Below are 15465 nucleotides of genomic sequence, written 5' to 3' on the forward strand. Positions count from 1 at the left end.
TCATCAAAGTGTGGCTCTCAATGGAATCCTTTCATCTCCTCTCCCTGTCAAGGCTAGAGTGCCCCAAGGCAGTGTTCTGGGCCCAATCCTATTCCTGAATTTCATCAATGAGCTCTCTGACTCTGGAAACTCCTCATGATCTATTTTCTGATGACCTCCCTGTGCAGTGACATTCCTCATCCTTCCGACAGACAGGCTGCAGCCTCTTACGTCTCTTCAGACCTTACAAAGAATCACAAGCTCGTCATACGCTTTGAATATATTAAGTTTGTGGGGTAGATGGAGGAATTTCATTGAAAAAGTAGGATTGTGTAGAGTAGCTTGGTCCGCGGACGTGTAGGAGACATCTCGATGTAAATTAAGTAGGGAGACTGTGAGCTTAAATGTTACATGTCACCACACAGAGGGTGGTGCTGTGTTAATTAGTTAGGGTTTAAGGATAATGTCTCCCAGTATGTGATTGCCCCCTGTGACCTTTTGCAATGTTTTTGCATTGAAAGACCGGCAATAAAAAGGGATCACATCCTTAAAACAACAACAACCAAGCTGCACGTTCCAAGCAGGCAAGAAACCCCGCCTCCAGGAATGACGACTAGCAAACTACGTCCCTGGAGTGGATGATGAATGGGCATGACGTCAGAGAGGAGGAGGAACTTAAGATCAAGAGTCGGGCGAACAAGGAGCAAAGAGGGGGGTCTGTGAGGTACGCACTTGGATATGGAGGTCTCGTTTTCTGGCTTTCCCTCGACACGGTGAATAAAGCTGCACGATTCTCGTGTTGGTGCTGATGCGGATTTGCCCAAGTGATGGAGCAAGATGCTGCCCATTGACTGTTAGGCTGGGTCGTGTCAAACCGTGCTTTGGAGCCTCGTGTTGTGCCATCGGGGAAGAAGACGGCACCATTCTGCAGAGGAGCGGCGTTGGCAAGGATGATCGATGAAAGAAGTTGCATGGTGGTTTCTGAGCCCTAGTGTTGAGCATCACCGCCCAAATTGCCTCCTGCACGTTTCTCACCGAGACAGCGGCTTGGCGCCATTTTTGGACGCGTTTTCCCGCGCAGTGATGACACGATTTGGCGAACCTCAAGCTCCTGAAACTCGTCTCTGGGCACACAGCGAAGTGCCCGGAGAAAGGGACAATTTTTCGTTTATTTATTCTGTCCCCTTGTCTGTATTAAAGTCGGCGTGGAGGCGTCTCAAATAGGAATTCAGTTTTACCTCATGTTCCATTTTTTTATGATTTACACTTTGAATTATTACCATTGTAAATATTTAATTTTTTTTCATGAATCCCCCGTATTTATTGAAGTTGTCTGTGTTGTCTACTTGCCGTGGGTTCGAGTATAAACCCCCTGTGCTGTGCTTCCATCTGCTACGTGCCTTTGCCGCACTTCCTTCCCGCGGGTGCTATAATCTCCAAGGATCACGTGTTTGCCTCCAAGGGAGAACTGTTTGGCTATCCGTCCAGGTAGGGGCTAACCCCCTAGACACAACAATATCTTTCAATCCTGCTGACTCTTTCTCTCTCTTTCTCTCTCCCCCCTTCTCACTCTCCTTCAAAGGACCGCCTGCCAACCACCCCCCCCCAACCCATATACTTTCTTAACAATCCTCTAGGAAATTCAGTCATCTAAATTCCAGGGTTTTGCTATCGGTCATGATCTTTCTTGGGTAAACCCCATTTCAAAGTTGGCCTCCAAAACCAGCCGCCGACTGGGCATCCTTCATCGTACAGGTCCTTCCTTGGCACACCTGAACTCCTATCTGCCGACAAGGCTTATATCCGCAGCTTCATGGAGTATTGCTCTCCTCTCTGGGTTGGCTCCCCTGGCTCACATCTTGGTCAGCTTGACATTGTGTAAAACAAGGCCTTCAAGATCATCGGAATCTCCCATGATGAAGCTGAGTCTATGGGTCTATCACTTTGCTGCCATGACAACCAAGTCGGTGGTCTCTGTCTACTGCCACCTCCTTTCTGGTCTTGTACCCTCTGATCTTCCCATGCTTTGTCCCCACCCGCCCCCCAGGTATCTGCAGGGCTCACATGCTCCACCATCAACCCCTTCTGGTAAAACTACCTCAATCCATGATCACTGCTCACCTCCACTCGTTCATTCCTTTTTTTTCCCCACCTGTGGCATAAACTTCCACTTCGCCTTCATTCTCATTCTCCCTCCAGGTTTTCATGACAGCTGTTCACCACCATCTCAGATCATCCCCAATCCAAAACCATGATCTTTTCTACCTTCATTAACCTCACTCAAATGGTGGTGGACGGACGTGGTGGACACCTTTCTATTAAAATCACAATCATATAACTGTTCCTTTCACAGCGTGAGGCACATAGGTCTGCCGAGACAGTTTCATTTGGCAAAGGAATACAATTCTGGACCGGTTGCCACTGTGCCGCAAGATGCTCAAATGGCTTATTATCCCAGTAAGCTGGTACTCAGTTGTTTTCGACCTCGGAAGGATGACAGGCTGTCCCATCTGGTGTTATTTCAACGGCACAACAGGCTCGAATTCAAAACCCTAAGATCTTAAGCCAGACACCTAAACCGTTAGGCCAACACCAGGCTTCACAATTCATTACCTCACGCTTACTCCGAGACCTTTAAGGAGCTAACTAAACTATACTAAGCAATGTTAACCCCGAGGAGCATTTCCAAAACAATATTTCTGTTTTTATCCTGATCTTATTCTTGGGTAGTTCATTTATTTTCATTTTAATCATGATTGTATGATTGTCTGGCCTCTTGTTCACACATAGGTACGAGTAAAAACATGGCGTTTTCATCTCTGCCTGCTGATGGGAGTTTGGGGGTTGGGCTTCATCCCCCACAGCCTGCTGTGGCCCCCCACATGACTCTGCTTCCAGACCCTGATCTCACCCTCACCCCAGAGAAAGTGAGGGAGGCTGGTGATGAGTGAGTAGCAGAGGCTTGCAATGAGACTTTATTTGTCCCTTTGAAGAGGGCTTCATGAGATGCTTTGAATATTATCAAAATAAAGAGCAATTACTACACCGTAGTCCTGAGAAGGAAGCCAGACATGACATATAACACACACACACACACACACACACACACACACACACACACACACACACACACACACACACACACACACACACACACACACACACACACACGACAGACGGAAAACCCGACAAACAATAAGGGATATCTAGCAAATCCAATATATATATATATATATATATATATATATATATATATATATATATATATATATATATATATATACATACACACACATACATATGTTTAATTAATAATATTGATTAAATAATTTACCCCACTAAAAATAATTAATTTATTCTTATTATATCAAATGCAATGCAATAGGAACTTGTTTACATGAAAACCAACGAAGTATTAAACAAGAAGGGCACTCGGTAGAGCACATACCTCCGCCACGTAATGCCTGTTCCACGAGAACATATTGGGCCCATTACATTTTTGAAATATCATGCTTTACAGTATTGTATCGTTTTTGGCCATATCTCTCAATGGTGAAGAATCACTTAAAAAAATTATCAAATATGGATTCGGATCTTCACCATAATCGAATCATTTCTTCCTTGTCACACACGTGACGTGTCCAAGTTTCGTCTGAATCCGTCTACAACGTTTTGAGGTATCCTGCACACAGACAGACAAACAAACAGATGAAGAAAGACAGACAGACAGACAGAAAGGGGTGAAAACATAACCTCCTTTCCCTTCGGTGGAGGAGGTAATAAAAGGTGACAATGAAGTCGAAAGAGATTCTCACAAGACCTGATCAAACAATCAGTCAAATATCCTCTGTTTAATATGATGGGGAAAAAAAAAAACCTTCTCAGCACATTCCACAAAATCATCCTTTACTGAACAAATTCTTGCAAATCTAAGTATCTGAGATGAAAAGACATTGTAACCCATTTTAATTGGTACATTACGACCTGGAAAGGTGTACAAGACTACAGGGAAACTGAAATCATCAACTTTATGATATACACTTGGACTAAATCTATTCTGTTCAACTCTAACCAACACATCCAGATATGCAGTAACTGTACAATCATTCCCACTCCTGTTTACAATCAGGTTATCTGGATAAATCTTGTGAAGTTACCTCTCAAAAATATTATAGTTAACCACAACCATATCATCGATATAACGACATGTATGAGATAATATTTTGGCTCATCCGAATTTTTTCTCCTTCATCAGTTTCTGTATGAATGAAAATTCACAGAAAATATGAAATATATCTGCTAGTAGGGGGGCTGTAATTCCCCCCCCCATGGGAATACCCTTAACTTGTTGAAACATAATCCCACACAAAAATACAAAAGTATTCAATTAAATTAACATCATCCTTAAACTTCTGCTTATCAAAACAATGAAAACTTGAGTGTTTATTTCTAGAAAGGAATGTTCTCTCAAACCAGACACATAAAAACTTATTAAAACAGTTAAAAAAACCTTCTCGATCACTTTGAAGAGTGAATCCTTCACTTGTACTAAATCCAAATTTGTTTATAAAGTTAAAAAATCAAAAATTTCATCTGACTTGATATTGAGACATCTAATTATATCTACAAACTCTAAAGTAGAATAAATGTTCCAGAAAGTGTTAATACCAGAATTTTTCTCAATGACTAAATAATATTTCCTGAACTGGTCCCCAACAACTTGTAATCCTGAGTTAACGATAACCAATAACTATTTGGTGGAACACTGCTTGGCTCCCACTATAAACCTATACTTGTACTCGTTCTTATGAAGCTTAGGGATCCAGAAAAGAGTGCCAATCCAGAGAATAACCCAGAGTGCCAATCTCAGACATCCCAGTTCAAACTTGAGAGTTTGTCGAACACCTTACCCTGCGCAGTCTTGATAAAAAGGACACGAGAAGGGTCTTTTCAACTCTTGTTTTGCGTTTCTGAGCTCGATCTATATTTCCTACGAGCCACCATTTTGTCTGAATCTCGATAGTCCCCAACGCTGAGAGCGGAGCAGCAAATTTGATTGGTCGAGATGGCATAATCTTTTGTGCAAGTCCTACTGAACTGCAGGTTCATGTTCCAATTAATGTTCAAAATATTGTATGACATTCAATTGAAATAAAGTTGTTCCTCGATCATAGACAGACATTTGTAGACAGTCAGACGGACAGAGTGAACCAATTGCTTAACCCCACTTTTTGCTTCGCACATGAGGTAATTAATTGGTTTGTTTGTCTCTGCATCACTTACCCATTCAAACAATAACTATATGGCTCGGTGGTGTCGTGGTTTGAGCATCCGCTCTGAGTCTGGGAGGTCAGTGGTTCTGGCCAAGTCCCGGCCAAGTCATACCAAAGGCTAAAAATGGTGCATGCTGCTTTCTGGCTTGATGCTCAGTATTGAAAAGGCTAGAGTAAGGACAAACAACCATAGGTTGGTAATAATAGTGTAAGCTTTAATGGGCCTAATGGGCCTTCCTCCTGCATCAAAGTTCCTTGGAAAGGAAGTCATATTTTTTTTTTTTTTTTTTTTTTTTTTTTTGTATACCTTGGTCGAGGCTCGTATGAGAGCTAACACACAACTCACAGCAATGAGGCATGAGACAAGAGGGGCGGGAGTGGAAGGGACAAAACATTGGGGAACAGACACAGGTGAAATGTGGAAGGGAGAGGGATGGGGATGGGACGGGGAACATGGCGAGGGGAAGATGGACATTAAAGGGACTTTCAGGAAGGAAAGCAGGAGAATTGAAGGAAGTGGGCTTGGGTGGATTATCAGGGGTAGAAAAGATCGAGGATTTGGATGGGGGAAGATAAGAGGTGGTGGTGAACAGCTGTTTTGAAAGCCTGGAGGGAAGAATGGGAAAGAATAGAGTGAGGAAGTTTATTCCAAAGGCGGGAAAAAAAAGAGGAATGAAAGAGTGAAGATGAGCAGTGATTCGTGATTTTGGTAGTTTTACCAGAAGGGGTTGTTGGCGGACCTTGAGCGCCCTGTGGAAATGTGGTGGGGACAAATCGCAGAGAGAGCAGGGGGGGCAAGGCTGGAGAGGAGTCGGTAGAAGACAGAAAGACCACCGACCAACCTGCGGTGATTGAGTGAGAGGCCCAAAGACTCAGCTTCATTGCGGGAGATGCCAATGATCTTAAAAAGCCCTGGTTTCGACAGCGTGAAGTCGAGAAAGGTGGGAGGCAGGAGCACCAGCCCAGAGGGGAGAGCAGTACTCCATCAGGCTACGGACAAAAGCTTTGTAAGTGGTCAGGAGCTCAAGAGGGCCGAGGAAGGACTTTGCACGACGGAGGATTCCCAGTCGGCGACTGGCTTTTGAGGCAAGGTTGGAAATGTGACTTTCCCAGGAAAGGTCATGGCAGATAGTGAGACCCAGAAGCTTGAAAGAAAAGACTTCTTCCAGAGGATTGTTGAGAAAGTGGATGGGGGGTTTTGTAAACGGTCCTTTCGAAGAGACATAGTGAGAGTGTGAGATTTGTCTGGATTGAAAGACATGTTCCACGTGTTGGACCAGTTTGTGATTTTATCCAGATCTGCAGTGAGCGAAGAAGCTGCTGCTTGCCGGTCTGAGGGATGACAGATGGTACGGCAGAGGGTGGAGTCATCGGCAAAGAGAAATAGAGGATTTTCCAGAGAGTCCGAGAGATCATTGATGAAAACCAGAAAAAGAACAGGGCCCAGAACGCTACCTTGAGGAACTCCAGCCTGCACAGGAAGAGGGGATGAAAGAACTCCATTTAGGGCCACACGTTGACTGCGACAGGAGAGGAAGTCTGCGAGCCATGAGTGGAGATGGCCTTGAATACCATGGGAAGAGAGTTTGGTGAGTAGGGCAGGGTGCCAGACTGTGTCAAAAGCACGTGATATGTCCAGGGATACGGCTCGGATTTCCTGTCTGGCATTGAGGACCTCCATCCATTGATGGGAGAGCAGTAGCAGCATATCTAGGGTAGAGTGACCTGGTCTGAAACCAAATTGATGATTGGAAATCAAGCCATTGGAGAAGAGGAAGGATTTCATGTCTGAAGCGATGATGGATTCCATAACCTTGCTGATGATTGGGAGGAGGCTGATTGGTCTATAGTTACAAGGATCTGTTTTTGCACCTTTTTTATGCAGGGCAGTGATGTTAGCAGATTTCCAAGCAGATGGCAGATGACCTTGGGAAAATGAGAGGGTGAATATAACAGAGAGAGGGTGAGCAAGAGCAGAAGAGCAGGCTTTGAGGACACGCAATGACGCTGCCTGGACCGGTTGCAGAATCTGACTCGAGGTTTGAAAGCAAGCTCTCCACCTTGTCAGGAGAAAAGGATACAGAGTCCAGGGACAGTTGGGTGCGACTGGGTAAAGTGGGTAGAGATAGTGATGGGTTTGGGACACAAGATTTAGCTGCAAACACCGAGTTTAGACATTCAGCTTTATCACGTGTGGAATCAGCAGTGCGGCCATTTGAGGTAAGGGAGGGGATGGAGGGGGAACATACACCAGAAACAGATTTGATTAAACGCCACCAGGATTTTGAGGAGGGAGAGAGGTTTGAGAGGGCCTCTTATTACCGTACGTGCGAAGCGAAAAGCAGGCTTAAGTAATCGGTTCTGTCTGTCTGTCTGTTTGTTTGTCTGTGTACGTATGTCTATGATCGAGGAACAACTTGATTTCAGTTGAATGTTACATTTTGAACACTGTGGAACATAAATCGGAACATTAACCTGCAGTTTAGCAGTACTTTGGCTCTGAATTTGGCAAATTGTACGGCATGTCATCCCGATCGCACATGTGCAGAGAGGAGTGGGTGAAAGCATGGTAAATGGGACATTTCAATATTAGGGTATCAAAAGTAAATGTTTAAATCCATAATTATGCCTGTTCAATAGATATAAATTTCATATTAAATCGAGATCTGCACCAATATGAATAGATGTTATGTTGAAAATTTTGAGGCTCTATGTTGATAGAGGCATGTGAATTTTTGTTTTTTTTATTTTTACTATTTTACTATTTTTACTATTTATTTAAAATTTTTTACTATTTTTACTATTTACTATAAAATACTATTTTAGAGGCATGTGAATATTGCCATGTTTCTGCATTTACAGTGTAATCAGTGGCCAAATTTGACATGGCATTTTTATTTGTATAATATAAAACATCAGATGGCAGCACAGGTAGTAATTGATGCTACCAGAAGGAGGCTATGGCCTTGACCTTTCATCCACATGGAATTTTCCTAGAAATGCAGCATGGTTTTGACAATATAACCACTGCATATGACATACCTTCGTAATCAGCTTGTGAAAGAAATCCATAGATGCCGCATTAGCCTACACAAGTAAGCTTAATTGTATTTTAAAAACATGTAATTACTTTTCATATATTAAGTAGAAGTCCCACTACTTATAACAAGTGCTAAAACTTGTATTTGGTGCTGTGTATTTAATACATCAGCTGTGAACTGGCAAGTAGTCCATTTCTGTCACGTACCTCAACACCCTACTTACCCCCATAATTTTGTTAAAATTTTCAAAAATATAATATTTATAATCATTTTCTTTATGTCAGTTGGTACAGGACATGTTATAAAATGTTATTAGTAAGGAAGGGCATCTTTAGAATATAGATTTATATTTTAAAATAATTAACTTATTATTTTCTGTCACATACCTCAACATTTTCTACATATTTATTTGTGCAATATTAGGTGCTCTATACTGAAAATTCTACACAATGAATGAGCCTTGTGCATTAAATCTCTCCATCTATGGTTACAACTTGTATGATATATCCCCAAGAGGCTTATTTAACAGACTTATTTGACTAATTTTGGTATGCCAATAGATGCGATCATGCAATATATCCCAAGTAAATTGTGGAAAAATTGTGCTGTGAAGCACTTTTTGAGGATTGCTACTGTCTCACATAAAGTATTGTATGGCTATATTCTAATTTTATTGGCATAACTACCAAGTGATAAAGCACTTAAAATGAATAAAAAAAAAAAATATATATATATATATATATATATATATATATATATATATATATATATATATTTTTAACATTTAATTATTTTAAAATAAATTGTCAAAAATAGGGGAAATAGCAAAAATGCATAAAATTAGTCCACCAGCAAAATTGCAGAAAATGCATAAAATTGTCGCATAAAGTGTTTTGGACAGTTGCTAATGTGTTCGATAAGTATTTATATGTGTAATATTCTGTTTTTACCTGCTGCAGTCAGTCAAACCAACAATACATTGTTTATAAACAACACCAATGTCTGTGTGTTTATTTTTGCTCCATTATTACTTTAATAAACATTGGTAATTGCTAGTATGACAAGGAGAGACATACATTTACTCTAAATGAAAGTAAAAACTCACTGGTCACACATTTTGTGTGCCTAAATTTCTATGTCTAAGGGTGCCTCGGCTTCACCCCAAACTGTTCAGACCCCTTTAACTATATTTATTTTCGTATTCAGCACACTCTCATGTACATTTTGGTATATGATACATGGAAATATATTGATTTTGAAATTTTCATGTCTGTGGCCACTTTGTGTCCCATTTACCATGCTTTCACCCGAGTGAGATAATTTTGAAGCGGTGTAGCTGCTTCAATATATTGTATGTCCATCCAACCATCCATCACAAAAATAATTTAAGCGGTGCAGACGCTGAATTGACATATGGGAGCTCTATCTGTCTGGCATCATGAGAAGGAAATTGCAAACTGCACCGCTTCCTTCAGACACAGGTGCAATTTTCCTCCATCATCATCATCACCATCATCATCATCATCATCATCATCATCATCAATTCCATGTATAAAACAAAATTGAAAATCATTCCAAACATGAAACGTGCTGTATTTAAGTCGCGTGTTGGATCGGGTGTCAGACGCTGCATCAACGCCGGTCAACTTCCGAAAAAGTTTTTTTTTTTTTTTTTCCTGAAACCTCGAAGTAACGTGTTTATTTCAATTGAATTAAACACTTGAATACTGGAGAAAACAAACTGCTTTATTGGCACTTCCAAAACCCTCTGTGTAGGAGGATATACTTAAGCAAAATAATGTGCCATTTTACACCATCTTGACCAATCAAATTTGCCGCTCATGCTCTCAACATTGGGGAAATATCGAGACAGGCAAAATGGCGGCTCGTCGGAAATAAAGATTGTGTTCGGAAACGCAAAGCAAGAGTTGAAAAGACCCTTCCCACATCCTTTTTCTGAAGACTGCGTGGGGTAAGGTGTTCGACTAACTCTCTCGTTTATTTATTTATTTAGACTACATGTAGTGTATTTGTCTATTGTTTACCAACGTCATTGTAATTCACACAAAAGTACAGTGACGTCTACTAATGTACATACATCACGTGCAGGACAAAGTCAAGCTCCACTTGGATTTCCAAGGGCTCTTAAATAATGTGAGTTATTGGAATTACAAAACGAATGTAGTTTGAGATGTGTGGAAGGAATAATTGACGACATTCAGTGGAGTTGGAGGGAATCCATGGTTTGGTTTGTGCTTTTGGTGTGACACCTGTCATCAGCTTGTAGTCACAATTTCTAAGCTATAATAATCACACATTAATGCCAACCTTCCACTTCCTTATCGATGCTCTTTGTCTTTACTTTCTTGACACCTCCTTGGCAGATCCGGTCAACCTTCACATGGTCCAACCGTCACGGCGACTTTGCACGAAGAAGTCGGTCACCTGGATCCACAGCTGGACCTCACGCTCAGCCCCGTGAGCCTTCGTAAAGGTTTGTGTGATAATGAACCTGTTGTGCCAGGCATCCTCAGGAAGAAAAAGAAGAGGAAAGGAGGAGGAGCTGGTGGGATAAGCTCCACCGAAACACGACAGGTGAGTTATTTGGCTCTGCAGGTCAAACGAATGGGGAAAGGAAGTTGGGAATAAGTTTGAACTCTGGATCAAGTGGTTGTTGAGGGAATTTGTAGAAAAGCTGAGCAGAGATAACAAGAGGCACACTGGATGTAAACATGGAACTTTGTGACAATTTGAGAGCAATTTTTCTCTATTGTTCTGTAATGAAGCCCTGTCAACTCAGCAAGACTAGCTCCATTGGTCTTTGTGTGGGTGATATAACAAATATACACCACATAAATATTGTTTAAAATCGAGATCAAAATTTTGGCTTGAAACCTGGATTCACTCTCCATTCCTTTTCCACTGTTAGGTTCGATTTGCAATTGAGAACTCGCCAGCGAGTGCACGAGGCTTAGAAAAGCCTCTCAACGATACAGAAACAGCAAAGGCCACTCCGAGCCCTATTTTCTTCTATGAACAGCAGAGGAAATCAAGGGGTGAAGTAAGTGCACCGGACAAATCTAGGGGTAAAGGTCAGAGCACGTGGGCCTCGCGTCCAACTCGTCCCCTCCATCGTGAACCTTCTGGTGCCGCCGCGCCAGACACCCTCATGGTGCCGGCTTACAATTCCACGCTGTCCTTGAGCCAGAGGTTGCGGGATGTGATGAGGGATGACTTTGATGCCGGGGCAGCGGCAGAGGAACTGATCCTGAGGTCGGAGGTCGTGCGGCAGGAAATATCTGAGAAAGCCGCTCGGGGTGAGTCTGTCTTTGTCATTTAGCTTGAAATTCATTTGAGCTAGGATTAAGGGTCAAGTGATTTCGAGCCACATGTCATATTCAATATACCACAGGGTCGTGCACAAAATGCTTACTTTGAAAAAGGTGAGCTCCAATGTTTCCTCACCACGACACTGCAAGTTTATTTTCAAATTCCACATTTACAGTTCCTGTAGGATGTCTACACCCTCTTTCAAAATTTTCACCTATTGTTGCCTTCTAGCCTGGAAATAAATTGCATTAAATCAGACTTTTTCCACCTTAATTTACACATCGTAACCCACAAGTTCCAAGTGAAAAACAAGTTCTACACATTTCAGAAAATTAATTAATTAATACAAAACTAGAATATCTTGGTTAATACTTGGTGGAAGCACCATTGACAGTAATTACAGCTGAGAGTCTGTTGGGATAGGTCTCTACCAACTTTGCACACCTTGATTGGGGAATATTTACCCATTCTACTTAACAAACCTGTTCAAGCTCAGTCATGTTGTGTGGGGAGCGTTGATGGACAGCAATCTTCAAGTCATGCCACAGATTTTTGATTGGATTTTGGTCGGGGCTCTGACTGGGCCACTCAAGGACATTCATCTTTTTGTTCCTTAGCCACTCCAGTGTAGCTTTGGCTGTGTGCTTCAGGTCGTTATCATGCTGAAAAGGTGATCTTCCGTCCCAATTTCAGCTTTCTTGCAGAGGCCAGCAGGTTTTCCTCTCGGATTTTTCTGTATTTTACTCCATCCATTTTCCCTTCTATCTTGACACATGCTCCAGTCCGTGCTGATGAGAAACATCCCCATAACATGATGCTGCCACCACCATGCTTCACAGTAGGGATGGTGTTCTTTGGGTGATGTGCTGTGTTGGGTTTGCACTAAACGCAACGTTTTGCATTTCGGCCAAAAAGTTCCATCATAGTTTCGTCAGACCACAAAACATTTTGACACATGGCTTCAGAATCTCCGGAGTGTTTTTTGCATACCTCAAACAGGATTGAAGGTGGGCTTTTTTTGGTAATTGCTTCCTTCTTGCCACCATACCGTAAAGGCAAGACTTATGGCATGCTTGGGATATTGTTGTCACATGCACACAGTGACCTGTCTTTATTATAAAGGCATCTAGCTCTTTCAAAGTTGCCATTGGCCTCTTGGTGGCCTCTCTGATCAGTCTCCTCCTTGCCTGGTCATCCAGTTTGGAGGGACGGCCTGATCTGGACAGGGTCTTGGTGGTACCACATGCCTTCCACTTCTTAATGATTATCTTGACTGTGCTCCAAGGGACATTCAAGGCCTTTGAAATATTTTTATACCCATCCCCTGATGTGTCCCTTTCCACAACTTTATCCCGGAGGTCTTTTGAAAGCTCCTTGGTGTTCATGGTTGAGTCTTTGCTGTGAAATTCATTATCCAGCAGGGGGAACCAACAGGAACAGCTGATTTTATTCTGAAATTATCAGAATCATGACAATTTAACACAGGTGGAGGCCAGTATGCCTGGTGTTGGCATAATGGTAAGAGTGGTTAGGGTTTGGGATCCTTGGATCCTGAGTTCAAATCCCACTCAACTGTCTAATTAATACTATGTGGGGTTGACTCGGCCTGTCATCCTTCCGGGGTCAGCAAAATGAGTGCTAGCATGCTGGTAGACTGTGTCAGAGTGGCGACCCATCCAGGATTGTGTCCAATCGCCAAGGAAGACCCTATATTAGCCTCATTGCATTTGGCTGATTTGTCTTCTTTTGCCCGTAATTGTAAATTTATCATTTTAAAAGATTGAACAAAAGGGTGTTGTTTATATCAGACTTCCTCTACGTTTCCCAACTGAGACCACGGGGGATGGATCGCGTCCCAGTGCCGTTTCGAGATTCCTCTGAATAGCCAATTATCTTATTTTTGTGTTTAATGATTTATTTATTGCTGTTGTATTTTTTTTATGACTTAACTTTGTGTTCTTTTGCATTCCACTTCCCTTTATACAGTATGTGCCCCATCCGACCAACATTATATACTTTAATCTATATAATAATATGTTTGTCTGTCTCTCCCAACATCACATATGACAAATCATGACAGAATCTCATGAGTTTGTACTTTAACCTTTTGAACCCTGGCAGCCTTCTTACCAGCCGCTATTCCAACCTCCATATAGCGGAGCAGACGGATTTTTCTCCAAGGAGCTCAGGGTTCAAAGTGTTAAACCCTGTTCCATCGTCATTCAATTTTTTGGCATGTGTGCATGCGTCAAGAAGAAGATAATTAATTTAAAATCATTTATTAACACAGTTCAGCTGCTCAAAATCTGAGTGGCGATTCCACGGAATTTCTGCAGGGAATATCAAAGAAATAATATCTAATGATTTAAGAATGCCCTCTTGCTTTAAGAATGGGAAGAAAGGGGGAGGGGAGGTCAGCAGAGAGGAAGTTGGGGGGGGGGGAGGAGGGGTTGAGGACTTGGGGCAGGAGGGGGTTGATTGATCAAGCAACATCTTTAGGGAAGACATAGTTTGACAATATTAAAATCCCATGACATTTAATTGTTCTTTGCATAGTATTGTTGAAGTCACATCTTGTATTACGAGGAATATCCGCAGGTACCTGTTGGTATGGTGTGATTGTACACCTCCACATTGTCTTTCAACCCCAGGAGTGAACGTCCCACGCAATTGTACCCTTTATTCTTCGTTGCCCAGTTTGTCAGATCCACCGACACCACCACTACTGGTCCGTCACACCTATCGGCACAATCTCAGGAAGGTTCGTAGCACGTGGGTCATGTACCTTGAGGAAATAAGCTGTTCAGTTGATGCACATCTTCCAAATTTGTGAGACTATCATTATTTGATCATGAACCGATCCAACCGCTCAAGTGATGCCATTTTTCTCTATCCCGTTCCCCGCCAGCCCGACAGAGATATCCCTCCTCCAGTAGCTGAGATATTTCCACCTGGGGGTCTGGTGCACGAAAGTCCATGGCTGGGTCCCGTGATGGCTGGAAGAGGCACGACAGTATTTCCCCAACGGCCTTTCCTCGACCCCACACTGCTCTGGCGCAAGCAGAGACAATGGCAGCCTCAGTGAGACAGTGAAACCAAGGGAAAGAATGGAATTTTTTTTATGGAGTCGTTTGGTATTCTTGTATCAGCAGGCGAGTGTTTGTTGTGTACGTAATTATTTATTTTTTAAGATTCAAAGTCGAGGCTCGTGGAAGAGCGAGAACACAGAGCAGAAAAACCACAGTGGAAAGTGGGAAAACACACCAACGGCAGGGTAGAGTAACATTTAGAGGAGGAATGAGGGTAATGGGACTGTGAGGAGGATACAGGGGGGGGGTCAACAAGCTCAAACAGAGCTGGGGGTGGGGGGGGGGGAGAAGGAGGAACAAGAACAGAGAACTGGGGATGAAACAGCAACTCAGGCCGAACTGGACCGAGGTGATGGCATTGGGCGCTACAACACAACGGACAGAGGTGAGGGAAGGGAAAGATGATGATCATGATGAGGAGCAAGCAGCAGCAGCTCGAGTGTATGTTTGGTGTGCTCAAATTTGCACGTATATCGTCTCTCTTTTCCTTGGTTTTACAACTGTTCGTCACTCTTCACACTTATTCTTTTGAACATTGTCGGTGCTTCATGCAGATGGTTGTTTGCATGAGTTGGACAAATCCATGGAGAACATGGGATGAGAGCATGGTGAGGCTAGCTCTGAGAAATCACAACAGCAACAACAATTCCACCCCTTTCACCCTATTTAACCTTTTAACTTCTCTTGCCCCAATTTGTGTGTTGGTTTGCCATTTCAGTTACCCACGGATGGGCCACGGGTCCTGGTAGTTTA

The 15465-nt window shown here is 42.5% G+C and overlaps 1 protein-coding gene across 1 annotated transcript in view; it reads left to right on the forward strand.

Annotated features, from left to right (window-relative positions):
- Window positions 1–15249, forward strand: part of PPP1R35 (protein phosphatase 1 regulatory subunit 35) — a 19347-nt gene extending 4098 nt beyond the window's left edge. Inside the window, exons 2-6 of the mRNA XM_085847826.1 lie at window positions 2770–2926; window positions 10678–10888; window positions 11223–11610; window positions 14275–14384; window positions 14532–15249. Coding sequence (XP_085703952.1) covers window positions 2770–2926; window positions 10678–10888; window positions 11223–11610; window positions 14275–14384; window positions 14532–14708 — 1043 coding nt within the window. The 3' untranslated portion in view covers window positions 14709–15249. The remainder of the gene's footprint in view (window positions 1–2769; window positions 2927–10677; window positions 10889–11222; window positions 11611–14274; window positions 14385–14531) is intronic.
- Window positions 15250–15465: the final 216 nt, after the last annotated feature.

Source organism: Eptatretus burgeri, chromosome 11 (genome assembly GCF_056783735.1).
Source record: "Eptatretus burgeri isolate ZD-2024b chromosome 11, Ebu_testis_v1, whole genome shotgun sequence".
Lineage (NCBI taxonomy): Eukaryota > Metazoa > Chordata > Myxini > Myxiniformes > Myxinidae > Eptatretus > Eptatretus burgeri.